The sequence below is a fragment of the Cricetulus griseus genome, chromosome 5 (genome assembly GCF_003668045.3).
Source record: "Cricetulus griseus strain 17A/GY chromosome 5, alternate assembly CriGri-PICRH-1.0, whole genome shotgun sequence".
Lineage (NCBI taxonomy): Eukaryota > Metazoa > Chordata > Mammalia > Rodentia > Cricetidae > Cricetulus > Cricetulus griseus.
Window position 1 is genome coordinate 11,180,881 of NC_048598.1, and position 14,395 is coordinate 11,195,275.

At 41.1% G+C, this 14,395-nt stretch overlaps 1 protein-coding gene across 2 annotated transcripts in view; it reads right to left on the reverse strand.

The window, feature by feature from the left end:
• Aida (axin interactor, dorsalization associated) overlaps window positions 1-14,395 on the reverse strand; it is a 42,473-nt gene that overhangs the window by 6,842 nt on the left and 21,236 nt on the right. For both annotated transcript variants that reach the window (XM_035445606.1, XM_027418776.2), the window contains exons 5-8: window positions 13,102-13,165; window positions 12,768-12,871; window positions 9,239-9,361; window positions 616-738 (exon numbers count right to left, since the gene is read on the reverse strand). In XM_035445606.1, the coding sequence (XP_035301497.1) occupies window positions 616-738; window positions 9,239-9,326 (211 nt within the window). In that variant the 5' untranslated portion in view covers window positions 9,327-9,361; window positions 12,768-12,871; window positions 13,102-13,165. The remainder of the gene's footprint in view (window positions 1-615; window positions 739-9,238; window positions 9,362-12,767; window positions 12,872-13,101; window positions 13,166-14,395) is intronic.

Consider the following 14,395-nt stretch of genomic DNA (forward strand, 5'->3'; position numbering starts at 1 on the left):
CTCTTCCCACCTTCCCTCCAATGAACTGCAAGCTCTGGAAGGTTTCAGCTCAGTGTGTCCCACTGGAAGGAAGGGGTCCAAACACCATTAGGAGTTCCAGCTTCCCCCACCCATCAGAAAGAGAAAAACTGCGTGCGTGCGTGCGTGCGTGCGTGCGTGCGTGCGTGCGTGCGTGCGTATAGTAAGCATGCATATAGGCTCACGTCAGGCTTTTCCTCAATCAGTTTCCCACATCACTTTTTGAGACAGGGTTTCTTACTGAATCTGGAACTAGCCTGGCTGAGCAGCAAACCTCATCTGCCCTTATCTTCCAGCACTGGCAAGCTGCCATGCCTGAATTTTACATGGGTACAGTGAACCTAGCTCAGGTCCTCCCCCACTGAGCCATCTCCCAGGCCTAAAATTTTACTATTGAACAACATATTCTAGTGTTTTAATACAACCAGATAACAAACCACCTAATTTCAAGATTTAAAAAACATTAATATTTAGATTTCATCAAAGCAACTAACCAGGTGACACTGACTTCTGCCAGGCATGGATTATGATGGGATCACTGTGCACACCCTCCCAAATGAGTGCTGTCCACAGGAAAACAAAGATATGGTCACAAACCTTTGGTTAATTTTTCAACATGCTTCTGGAGCTCAATGTCCATATTAAAATGAACATATGTATCTTCTTTTCTTGAAGCCACAGGAGTATCTTGTACAGGAGTTAAATCTATGCCATTCAAATCTAGAGAGAAACAAATTCCCATTTAGGGGCAATCACATTTAAGACCACCAAAGGCCACATTTCCTGCAGAGGTGGGATGGGGGAGAGATTCCAGGGATTCACAGGGATGCCTCCCTGTATGAACAGGGGCTTGGGAACTGCTGCTACCCATGGGTGTGTGAAGGAACAGAACTGAGAGGCTGGGAGACCACAGGGAGGGAAATTAAGTTTGCAGGAAATCAAATTTGATCTTTAAGAGGGGAAAGAACTTCCTGTTTGCTGAGGGCATAGACCACTCTATTATGTGTAGTAAGAATGCAGACTGAATACACTTTGCTACAATGTGGCTCTCAGCCTCTATTTTATAACACTGATCAAGGGCAAGGCTGGAAAGGCTTTAAGTCTATAATTAAGTCAGACTTCCTCTGCAGTACTCAAGTCAGATGGGCATGAGAGCTGCCAAAATATCCCTTTCATCAGTGAAGAAATTTGTAAGTAGTACTTACATTCTGGTTATGTTTCCCAAAACATAACTGATTTACCACAACCAGATGGTATACTAAGTTACTGAGTATGGCTTTAATTTCCTGGGTCCAAGAACCCCACTTAATCAAATTCTGCATTAGGCTTATTTACCAAATAAGTGTTTATATATTTATTATACAACAAAGATGCTTTAGTAACCTACAGTAATTTGGTACAACTGATTATTGGAGTTCTTAAAGATATTTACACAAAATCCTGTTTCAGTTCAACAAACACGCAAAGGTAATTTAACACCTACCACGTATCATTCAATATTTAAGTTTTACCAAGTATTCCCTGAATGTTATATCATTTTGCAAATGGTCTTTCATACAATGTATAAAGAACAAAAATACTTTACACACTTGATAGCTGTCTATCTCTTAAAGCAGTGGTTCTCAACCTATGGATTGTGACCACCTTTAGGGACATCAAACAACCCTTTCCCAGAGGGCCCATATCAGTGATCCTGCATATCAGATATTTATATTATCATTCAGAACAGTACCAAAATTGCAGTTATGAAATAGGAATGAAATAACTTTTTGGTTGGCAGTCACAACATGAGGAGCTGTATAAAAGTAAAGGGTCACAGCATTACGAAGCTGAGATCCACTGCCTTAAAGTATTTCCACCACTAGTGCTGTCAATCATGGTCTATGCTTATTAAAATTTTCTCTGTGGCTAAATTCCTTTTTATTTTAATTGTTACTAATGAACCTTTGGGTGTGAATTTCTAAAGTGATGCAAGTCGCCTCAGCCCACATCTGGTTCTTTGGTTAGTTTCAGACTACAGCTTAATGTTAACCACTTACATTAACTGTAGTTATTTCTTGATAATGATGACTATACCCTTACTGATTCAATAATAACTGTTCTTACTAATTTTTTTCAAATGGGGTCTCATTATGTGTCCCCCAAAGTTGGGCTCAAGTGATCCTCCTGCCTCAGCTGTTTAGAAACTGGGATCACAGGTATGCTTCACTATGCCTAACACCTAAGAAAACTTTTTAATGACTAAGTGCTTTGAAAATAAAGTACTATATAATATGTATAAAGTACTGTAAAACAGGTATAAAGTATTACATGATAATATGTATAAAGTACTGTATAATAGGTATAAAGTATTACATGATGATATTATAAAGTACTGTACAATGGGTATAAAGTACTGTATAATAGTATAAAGTATTATATGATGATATGTAAAAAAGTACTGTATAATAGGTATAAAGTATTACATGATGATATGTATAAAGTACTGTATAATAGGTATAAAGTACTATAAAATAAGGAGGCAACAACAAAAGAATTCAGCCATGTGGATTCTCTGTTAGGGACAGGAAAAAAAATGGCCAGAATATTCACACTTTCTTACTCTGCTAACTTTCTTTCCTGTCCTGCAAGGCTCTCAGAGTCTGGACATACAGAAGGACCCACTCCTGGCCTCTACTCTAACCCTTCACTGCAGCACCCATCTTACAGAAACCTGCTGTAGGAATCTGAGGGTGGAGGAGGACTATTTTCTAATTCTGTATCCTGGAAGCTGTCTCTGCTGTTAAGGGGAGACATGTGCATGGCTAGACAGCTCCCTAGATGGGTCTGGAGTAAGAAACAGAAACAGAAACAATGACAAGCTCAAAAGCAAAAGTGAGTCTAAGCTCAACATTTAAAAATATGTTTATTAAGTCTATCAGAGGTCCCCCCTCCACCCTTTGCCCTCTGCAGGCTGCCTGAGGTGAGTCTGGGCGCTGCTCTGCCCCCAACTTCCCCCATCATTCCCTGCTCCCTTCTTCCTGAGCCTCCCCCTGGACAAGAGTGGACCTGCCCAGAACGGAAGGCCCACCCTGAGTCGACCCTCTGCCCTCTGCCCTCTGCCTGCTGCCTGAGGGATGGGAAGACGACAGAATAAGAACACACTCAACAACAGAAAGACCAACATGACACCACCAGAATCTAGGGACTCCACACCAGCAAGAACTGAAAAGCCCAACACAGAGGATGAAGAAGAGATGGACCTTAAAAATTATCTTATGAAGATGATAGAGACAATTAAAGAAGAAACAAGAAAATCCCTAAAAGAAATAGAAGAAAAAACAAGCAAAAAATTACATGAAATGGAGGAAAAGAAAAACCAAAAAATTCAAGAAATAAACAAATCTCTTAAAGAATCTAAAGAAAGCCAAGAAAAAACAACCAAACAAGTGAAGGAATAAATTCAAACAGTTCACAGTTTGAAAGCAGAATTAGAAACAATAAAGAAAACACAGAATGAGGGGATGCTGGAAATAGAAAGGCTGGATAAACGGTCAGGAACCACTGATGTAAGCATAACCAATATAATACAAGAGATGGAAGAGAGAATCTCAGGTGCTGAAGACTCATTAGAGGTTATATAGTTATCTATCAAAGAAAATCTCAAATCCAACAAATACCTAACACAAAATATCCAGGAAATATGGGACACGGTGAAAGGACCAAACCTAAGAATAATAGGTATAGAAGAAGGTGAAGAAATTCAGCTCAAAGGTACAGAAAACATTCAACAAAATCATAGAAGAAAACTTCCCCAACCTACAGAAACATATGCCTATGAAAGAACAAGAGGCTTACAGAACACAAAATAGGCTAGACCACAAAAAGAAGTCCCTCCCGACACAGAAAACTTAGAGAATAAAGAAAAAAATTAAGAGCAGCAAAAGATAAAGGCCAAGTAACAGATAAAGGCAGACCTATCGGAATTACACCTGACTTCTCAATGGAAACTTTGAAAGCCAGAAGATCCTGGGTAGATGTTCTACAAACACTAAGGGACCATGGATGCCAGCCCAGACTACTGTATCCAGCAAAGCTTTCAATCACTATAGATGGAGAAAACAAGATATTCCATGACAAAACCAGATTTAAGCAATAAATATCCACAAATCCATCCCTACAGAAATTACTGGAAGGAAAACTCCAACACAACAAAGATAACTACGCTCAAAAAACCATAGGCAATAGATAATCCCACTTTACCAAACACCAAAAAAAAAAAAAAAAGGGGGAAATCCACACATAATAACACCACCACCACCAAATCCAAAACAAACAAAAATCAACAATCAAGGGTCATTAATATCCCCCAATGTCAATGGTCTTAACTTGCCTATAAAAAGATACAGGCTAACAGAATGGATACTAAGACAGAATCCATCCTTCTGCTGCATACAAGAAACACAACTCAACTTCAAAGACAGACGTTCCCTCAGAGTAAAGGGTTGGGAAAAGACCTTCCAATCAAATGGACCCAAGAAACAAGCTGGTATAGCAATCCTAATATCTAACAAATTAAGACTTCAAACTAAAATCAATCAAAAGAGATGAAGAAGGGAATTTCATACTTATCACAGGAAAAGTCCATCAAGATGAAGTCTCAATCCTGAACATCTATGCCCCAAATACAAAGGCACCCACATTTGTAAAAGAAGCATTAATAAAGCTCAAATCACACATAAAACCACACACACTTATAGTAGGAGACTTCAACACCCAGCTCTCACCACTAGACAGGACCACCAGACAGAAACTTAACAGAGTAACAAAAGAACTAACAGAAGTTATAACCCAATTGGGTTTAACAGATATCTATAGAACATTCCATCCAAACACAAAAGAATATACCTTCTTCTCAACGTCACATGGAACCTTCTCTAAAATTGATCATAAACTTGGCAATGTAGCAAACCTCCACAGATACAAAAAAAAAAAAAAAAAAGGAATAACCCTGGATCAGACCACCATGCTTTAAAGTTAGAATTCAACAACAACACAAATTTCAGAAAGCCTACAAACTCGTGGAAATTAAATAACGCACAATTGCACCATTCCTGGGCCAAGGAAGAAATAAGAAAAGAAATTAAAGACTTCCTAGAATTTAATGAGAATGAAGACACAACATACCCAAACTTATGGGACACTTTGAAAACAGTGCTAAGAGGAATGTTCATAGCATTAAGCGCCCACATGAAGAAACTGGAGAAGTCACACTAGAGAATTAGCAGTGCAACTGAAAGCTCTAGAACAAAAGGAAGCAAACTCTCCCTGGAGTAGACACCAGGAAATAATCAAACTAGGAAAACACTACAAAGACTCAATGAAACAAAGAGTTGGTTCTTCAAGAAAGTCAACAAGATAGACAAACCTTTATCCAATCTAACCAAAAGGCAGAGAGAGAGCATGCTAATTAACAAAATCAGAAACGAAAAGGGGGACATAACAACAGACACTGAGGAAATCCAGAGAATCATCAGGTCATACTTTGAAAACCTGTACTCCACAAAACTCAAAAATCTAAAGGAAATGGACAATTTTCTGGATAAATATCACTTACCAAAATTAAATCAAGAACAGATAAGCAATTTAAACAGACCTATAACCCCTAATGAAATAGAAGCAGTCATCAAAGTCTACCAACCAAAAAACAAAAGCCCAAGGTCAGATGGTTTCAGTACAGAATTCTACCAGAAATTCAAAGAGCTAATACCAGTACTCCTCAAATTGTTCCACACAATAGTAGCAGAAGGGACATTGCCAAGCTCTTTCTATGAGGCTACAATTACACTGGTACCCAACCAACACAAAGACACAGTGAAAAAAGAGAATTACAGACCAATATCCCTTATGAACGTCAATGCAAAAAATATTCAACAAAATACTGGCAAATCGAATCCAAAAACACATCAGAGAAATCATCCAATATGTTCAAGTTGGCTTTTTCCCAGGAATGCAGGGATGGTTCCATCAATGTAATCCACCATATAAACAAATTGAAAAAGAAAAACCACATGATCATCTTGCTAGATGACGAAAAAGCCTTTAACAAAATCCAACACCCTTCATGATAAAGATCTTGGAGAGATCAGGAATAATAGGAACATACCTAAACATGATAAAAGCAATATACAACAAACCAACAGCCAACATCAAACTAAATGGAGAAAAACTCAAGGCTATTCCTCTAAAATCAGCAACAAGACAAGGCTGTCCACTCTCTCCATATCTCTTCAATATTGTCCTTGAAGTTCTAGCTAGAGCAATAAGACAAGAAAAGGAGGTCAAGGGGATACAAATTGAAAAGGAAGAAGTCAAACTTTCACTATTTGCAGATGATATGATAGTCTACATAAGTGACCCGAAAAACTCTACCAGGGAACTCCTACAGCTGATAAACACCTTCAGCAAAGTGGCAGGATACAAGATTAACTCAAAAAAAAATCAGTAGCCCTGCTATATACAAATGATAAATGCGCTGAGAAAGAAGTCAGAGAAACATCACCCTTTACAATAGTAACTAACAACATAAAATATCTTGGGGTAACACTAATCAAAAAACAAGAAAGACCTGTATAGTAAGAACTTTGAGTCTTTAAAGAAAGAAATTAAAGAATATACCAGAAAATGGAAAGATTTCCCATGCTCTTGGATAGGTAGGATCAACATAGTAAAAATGACAATCTTGCCAAAAGCAATCTACAGATTCAATGCAATTCCCATCAAAATCCCAACACAATTCTTCACAGACCTTGAAAGAACAGTATTCAACTTCATACGGAAAAACAAAAAATCCAGGATAGCCGAAACAACCCTGTACAATAAAGGAACTTCCAGAGGCATCACCATCCCTGACTTCAAGCTCTATTATAGAGCTATAGTCCTGAAAACAACTTGGTATTGGCACATAAACAGACAGCTTGACCAATGGAATCAAATTGAAGATCCTGATATTAACCCATACACCTATGAACACCTTATTTTTGACAAAGAAGCTAAAGTTATACAATGGAAAAAAGAACGCATTTTCAACAAATGGTGTTGGCATAACTGGATTTGGACATGCAGAAGATTGCAGATTGATCCATATCTATCGCCATGCACAAAACTTAAGTCCAAATGGATCAAAGACATAAACATAAATTCAGCCACACTGAATCTCCTAGAAGAGAAGGTAGGTGGTACCGTCGAACAAATTGGTACAGGAGACTGCTTTCTGAACATAACACCAAGAGCACAAACATTGAGATCGACAATTAATAAATGGGACTTCCTGAAACTGAGAAGCTCTTGTAAGGTAAAGGACACAGTCAGTAAGACAAAATGCCAGCCCACAGAATAAGATATTCACCAACCCCACATCTCACAGAGGGCTGATCACCAAACTACACAATGAACTCAAGAAGCTAGCCACCAAAACACCAAACAATGCAATTAAAAAATGGAGTGCAGAACTAAATAGAGAATTCTCAACAGAGGAATCCAAAATGGCTGAAAGACACTTGAGAAAGTACTCAACATCCTTAGCCATCAGGGAAATGCAGCTCAAAACCACTCTTAGATAACATCTTACTCCTGTCAGAATGGCTAAACTCAAAAACACCAATGACAGTTCATGCTGGAGGGGATGTGGAGAAAGGGGAACACCCCTCCATTGCTGGTAGGAGTACAAACTTGTACAACCACTTTGGAAATCAGTATGGAGGTTTCTCAGGAAAATGGGAATCAGTCTACCTCAAGACCCAGCAATTCCTCTCTTGGGCATGTACCCAAAAGAATGCACATTCATACAAAAGGGACATATGTTCAACTATGTTCATAGCAGCATTATTTGTAATAGCCAGAACCTGAAAGCAACCTAAATGCCCCTCAACTGAAGAATGGATAGAGAAAATGTGGTACATTTACACAATGGAGTACTACTCAGCAGAAAAAAAACAAACAAACCGGAATCTTGAAATTCGCAGGCAAATGGATGGAACTAGAAGAAACCATCCTGAGTGAGGTAACCCAGTCACAAAAACATACACATGGTATGTACTCACTCATATGTGGATTTTAGACATAGAGCAAAGGATTACCAGTCTACATTCCACACTGCCAGGAGTTAGGAAACAAGGAGGACCCCAAGAGAAGATTGTATAGTCAGTCCCTTGAAGAAGGGGAGGGGGACAAGAACCCCTGAACAAAGTGGGGGCATGGGGCGAGGTGGAGCGGAAAGAGTTGGGAGGGGAAGAAGGAGAACAAGAGGACTGAGACAGGGGAGGAGTAGAGGAGAACAAGAAAGGAGATGCCTTGATGGAGGGAGACAGCCCAGGTATAGAGAGAGGTCTGGCGCAGGGGAAACGTTAGGGGATCCACAGGGATGACCCCAACTAAGAATCCAAGCAGTGGTGGAGAAAATGTCATTGATGCCCTTCCCTTATAATGAGATTGATGTCTACCTTGGTTACCATTCCTAGAGCCTTCATCCAGTAGCTGTTCGAAGCAGAAACAGGCACCCACAGCTAAGGATTGAACCATGATACTGGAATCCAGTTGTGGAGAGGGAGGAGGGATGAGCAAAGGAGCCAAGATGGTGCTGGAGAAACCTGCCGAAACAGCTGACCTGACCTAGTGAGAGCATGGAGACCCTAGTCATAAAGCTGGGGAACCAGCATTGGACCAAAACAAGCCCTCTGAATGTGGATGCCAGCTAGGAGGCCAAGACCTCTATGGGACCTCTGACAGTGGAGCCAGTCTTTAACGCTAGAGCACAAATGGACTTTGGGAGCCCATTCCCTATGGAGGGATACTGTTGCAGCCCAGGTACAGCAAGGAGGGCCTAGACCCTCCCCCAAACGATATGACAGACTTTGAAGGTCCCTGGTGGAGGGCCTCACTATCCCTGGGGAGGAGTCGGGGGATGGGTTGGAGCTGTTGGTGGGGAACATGGGAGGATGGGAGGGCGAGGGAATGGGGGTGGATGGATATGTAAATATGAGTAGTAATTAAAGAATTAAAAAAAAAAGTCTATCAGAAGTGTTCACTGAAGGAATAAAGATCAATTTCAGGGTTCCTATCATTATAGAATGAATTACCATTAGCTGCTACAGACATAGGAGCCATCACTCTAGGAACAACTGTTCCCAGTAGAAAGCAGGGTGACATCTGCAGAAGGGAAACCACTCCCAGAGCTCCTCACCCTTCACGCTGACTGTAATGTAGGGGTCGATGCACTGCCCAGCGTCCTTCAGACCGATTTTCTCAATTCTGATAGTGAGTAACGTCATTCCTGGCTCCGACGGCAACCGTGGCAATAGAGTCCCTGGCAACAGAGAAACCATAATAAAAACTCGGCCACAAAGAATTCCAGAGTGAACATTTTAGCAAGCAGAAGAGACACAGGCTTCCTTGTAACTTAGCAACCAGGCAGGCATTGCACATTTTGCTTTCTAGCACTTTCAAACACTGTATTATTCCTTTTTTGTTTTTAGGCTGTCCTTAGGTTTCTGTGTATGGAGATTACAGGCAAGTGTCACCACACCTAGCTTGGTGTTACTCTCTGTGAACAAATATTTAATCATATGCGAGATAAAACTGCACTCCATACTCCACAAACACCATAAGAGCGGAATTATTAGGGATAGTTTGTTAAAAATTCATGTTACTCATGGAAGCCCAATTCTAAGATCCCACATAATACATATATTCAATGCACTCATAAAGATATATCTCGCAGAAAAAAGCAATGGAATCTTGAAATTCGCAGGCAAATGGATGGAACTAGAAGAAACCATCCTGAGTGAGATAACCCAGTCACAAAAAGACAAACATGATATGTACTCACTCATATATGAATTTTAGACATAGAGCAAAGGATTACCAGCCTACAATCCTCTTCACCAAAGAAATTAGGAAACATGAAGGACTTTAAGGGATAAATAAATGAACCCCAGGAATGGGAAGTGGCATGAACTCCTGAGCTAATTGGGAGCATGAGGGTAGGGGAGAGGGAGCTGCCACAATAAGAGCAAGAGAAGAGGAGTAGAGGAGAGAAAATGGAGGAGCAAAAATATTGAGTTGGGGGAAGAATAGAGGAGAGAGAGCAGGATGAGAGATATCATATCAGAGGGAGCCACTATAGGTCCGAGAAGAGAACTGGAACTAGGGAGATCTCCAGAGACCTACAAGGATGACACGATCTGACAATCCAGGCAATGGTGGACAGGATAACCTAAAAGCCCTTCCCCTAAAATGAGACTGATGACTACTCTTTATGCCATCCTAGAGCCCTCATCCAATGGCTGAGGAAGCAGAGACAGACATCCACAGATATACACTGGGCTGAAATCTGGAATTTAGTTGAAGAGAGGGAGGAATGAAGAGCGAAGGGGTCTGTACCAGGTTGGAGAAACCCAAAGGAACATTTGGCCTGAACAAGGGAGAGCACATCGACCCCAGATGCTGTCTGGGAGGCCAGTACAAGACTGATCCAGACCCCTGAACATGGATGTCAATAAGGAGGCCTCTGCACTCCAGGGAGCCTCTGGTAGTGGATTAGTATTTTTCCCTGGTGCAAGAAGGGACTTTGAGAGCCCATCCCACATGAAGGGTTACACTCTGGCCCTGGACACATGGGGAAGGGCCCAGGCCCAGCACAGGAAGATTTGGTGGACACTGCAGAGCCCCCTTTGAGGGCCCTACCCTGCCTGGGGAGTGCTGGGTGGATGGGGTGGGGGGTATGTTGGGGGTGGGGGAGGAGGGATGGGGTGAGGGAAGGGAGAGGGAGAGAGAGAGAAGGGACTTACATGTGAAACAAGCTTGTTCCCTAGCTTGAAAAAAAAAAAAAAAAAGGTTGGGTCTTAGAAAAAAATAAATAAAAAAAAGATATATCTCAGTAGGAACTTGTAGAAAAAGGACAGAAGACCTTTGAAGTATTTTCTGTTATTCTGAAGCTTAAGAAGTTTGAGAGTAGACCAGAAACCCCTGCAGTTACTACCAATGTATAGTTCAGCGTTCCTAGATTCAGTTATTAGGTAGACTACTAAAGCCTAATCTCCTACTGTATTCCTCACCCTATTCTGTACGATTATTCTTAGCAGTTAGTACTGCAGGGAATGGCAACAGAAAGCAGCAAAAGCAATTTGAATGTGTCAAACATTCCCATTCACCAATTACATTTTAAATATAAAGACTGGGCTGGAGACATGGCTCAGTGCTAAGTGTGCTTTCTCCACAAGCTGAATGTGAATGCCCAGCACCTGCACAAAAGGCTATATACATGGCGGCACTTGACCAGAGCATTAAGAGCACAGGAGAGAAGGGCAGAGGAGTCCCAATCCCAAATGCTAAGACTCCAGCTCAGACCCTGTCTCCAGGCAAGAAGCAGGGGGCTGCTGCTGAACACACTTCAAATTCTGATCTGGTCTCCAAATCTGTGTGCATGGGCAAATGCATCCAAAAGTTAGGGGCATGTACCGGGCACATATATACCATACACAACCCCACCCCCCAATAACTCAAAGCCCACTCAAAAGAATGAGCATTCCAACCCTCAAGAAACTAGTCACTTTTAATCTAGTGTGTGTGCAGTAAGTGAAACCACATACACAACATGACACTTGCATGGGATTTTGGTTGGAATCTTTCCTTTCTGTTTAACAATGTACTATCCTAACTTTTAGTAATGAAGAATCCAGAGAACATGATCTGGTACCTTCTAAAATGAGCATCTAATAGACAAGGAACAGGTGTGAGGAAACTGGACATGGGGGCCATGGAAGTGCTGTAAAACTGGAAGGTCGTCATGATGTCATCACTTCATAAATCTAGAATTTATAAATTCTAGATAGAGTAACAATTTTTTGTGGGTCTGGTGTTTATTTTGGGGGACAGGGTCTCATCGTGTAGCCTGGGCTGACCTCGAACTCCAGGCAACCCTCCAAGCTCAGCCCCCAGGTGCTAGACCTACAGGCACAAACACCACAGGTAGATTTCCATCTACCCTGTTCATCTTATAACACCTGAACTGTGTGAGCAGTATGGCTAGTGCTGAGCACTCCTTCCTTCTGACACCTATAATTTTGGTCTATAGTAGGTAGAAAATGACTCCGTGACTAATTACCAATAACAGCCATGTGTGCTGAATCTCTAAGTAGACATTTTACCTCTCACAAAGCTGCCACAACTTTTTTTTCCCTGCATTTTGGATACACATTTTATTAACCCTCACAGAGTACAATCTTTTTATCATGTCTCTCATACACCATATACTCCAAAAATAATGCATCTTTACTATGCCCATAGAGATGAACTAGATAAAGACTGTCTTCTTTGTGCCTCTTGCTCTCTGGCTGCCACAACTTTTTACAGCAGGAATAAAACACTGCCTATGTGGCCGGCAGCATAGGGAAAGGAGCTCTGGAATCTGCACCCATTTTCCTCTGATTTGGTCCATATGCCTTCCCCTGTGGCTAACTTTGCTCCTGTGTTCTTGCAGCATCCTATAGCTGTGAGTCCTGCTGAGTCACTGAGCATGTGTTCTGAGGACCACTAACACAGATGACCCTTTCACACCATGAGCTGACTGACGGTGGCCCAGCCAAGGAAGTTTGCTTACAGCTGGCAAGGGCTCTGGAGAGATTTTCTTCTCCTCTAGCAAACATCAACACAAGTTCCATGCACGCGCCCTGCTGGATAAAGCAGTGCACATGCTGTGTAAGGATGCTCACCAGGAACTCGAGCAGAAAAAGAATCAGGAGGTCCTGCCCCAGCTCCACCTTCTTCATCTTCTTCAAATTCCAAATTCTCTTCTTCACCAGGTGCTAAAATCCGTCTACAAGGAAGAGAGAGAAAGAAACTAAACAATGAGCTACAACACTTAATACAATAAGGCCTCACAGATGTTCCACAGGAAGCAGAGTTTTGTAAGAGGCTGACATATTGTTACCAATATTGATATCAATCATATCAAAGACATCCAAGTGGATAAAACAACAGATGAATCTGAAAGACAGGTGTACAGAAGACACTAAGAGAAGAAGATGAATATGAACACTTATTTACCTTAATGGGATGGGCTGAACATCAAATGGGAATTCTTTGTTATATGTAAGAATATTCTTCAGGACTATAATAAAAAAGACAAAGAAACATGAATTCTTCTATAAAAACTAAGCTGTAGCTCAGAGAGCTAATTTGTAGTAAGTTTTATCATGCACATTTAGACACATTTTAAATTCCCAGATTATCATTCCAGAGCCGTTGTACTTGTTTGCAGAAGGTCTGAGAAAATTAGGCCCCCAAAACTTTTCCTACTAGGTCCTGGGTGAGATGCAGGGACCTCTCTGTACTGAAGGACTGACATTAAAAATGACAGAAGCATATCTTACTCTGTCTTGAGTTTTCTCGTGAATGTTACCAAACTGTTAAGGTTTGTTTTGGCAGTAATACATCTCGTATTCCTTTTATGATATTTATAGCTTATGTCTATCTATTTATAGATATGGACACAGTAAAGAGAAGTCTCCAGGCAACATGGTACCTGTTGTGGTTTCTCCCTTTGGGCATACAAGCTTAGAGGGAGATGCTCTGTAATGCTGCTGTGGAACTACTCTAAATATGTAACTTAGTGTTTCACTTCCAACCCTGTGGGTCCCAGTAACAAGCTGTAAATGACAGGAAGGTGAATCCACAGCAGGAAAAAGGCAACACAAAAGGCTCCTGTAAATTAGTGTTCAACACACCCAGCATTTAACTTTGCAGTCCTATAGTTCAGAGCTCAAAGAAGTAGGGCATATTGGCATATAGCATATAGCCTCTAAAGGAGGGCATCCAGAGGACACAGGTTGCAATTGCATGACATGCTCCAAGGATTGTCAGTTTTTATCCAATTTCTTATATGTGTACTCATAGAATCCAGTGTGAAAAAAATCAGAAGTCACAGTTTTCTTTGGTTTGTATTATCTCTCTTTCTTTAGCTCTTACCTCTACCCTTCCGCCATCTTCCTTTTTCTCAATAACTGTGCACTTAGTGACCAAAATGTTTTAGACTCAGGATATACTGTGATCAAGAACTCCTAAATGGATCTTAAACCAAACTTAAGAAAAACAGACAGCACGCACATCAACCAGTACAGCAGATAACACACAATGTGGGGAGCTATCACTGGCAGCACAGAGGTCCCTGGGAGAGCAACACATCTACTTTACTCTGTCTTCAGCAGACGTCCCCTCAACAGCATCAAATCGGAGGGTTTGTAACAGAAAGGCTATTCTTCTGCTGTTCCTCTTCTGACCTTAGTACAGATACTAACATTCTACAGGTCTATACACAGTACAGCTTACCCTCAGGGGAAGT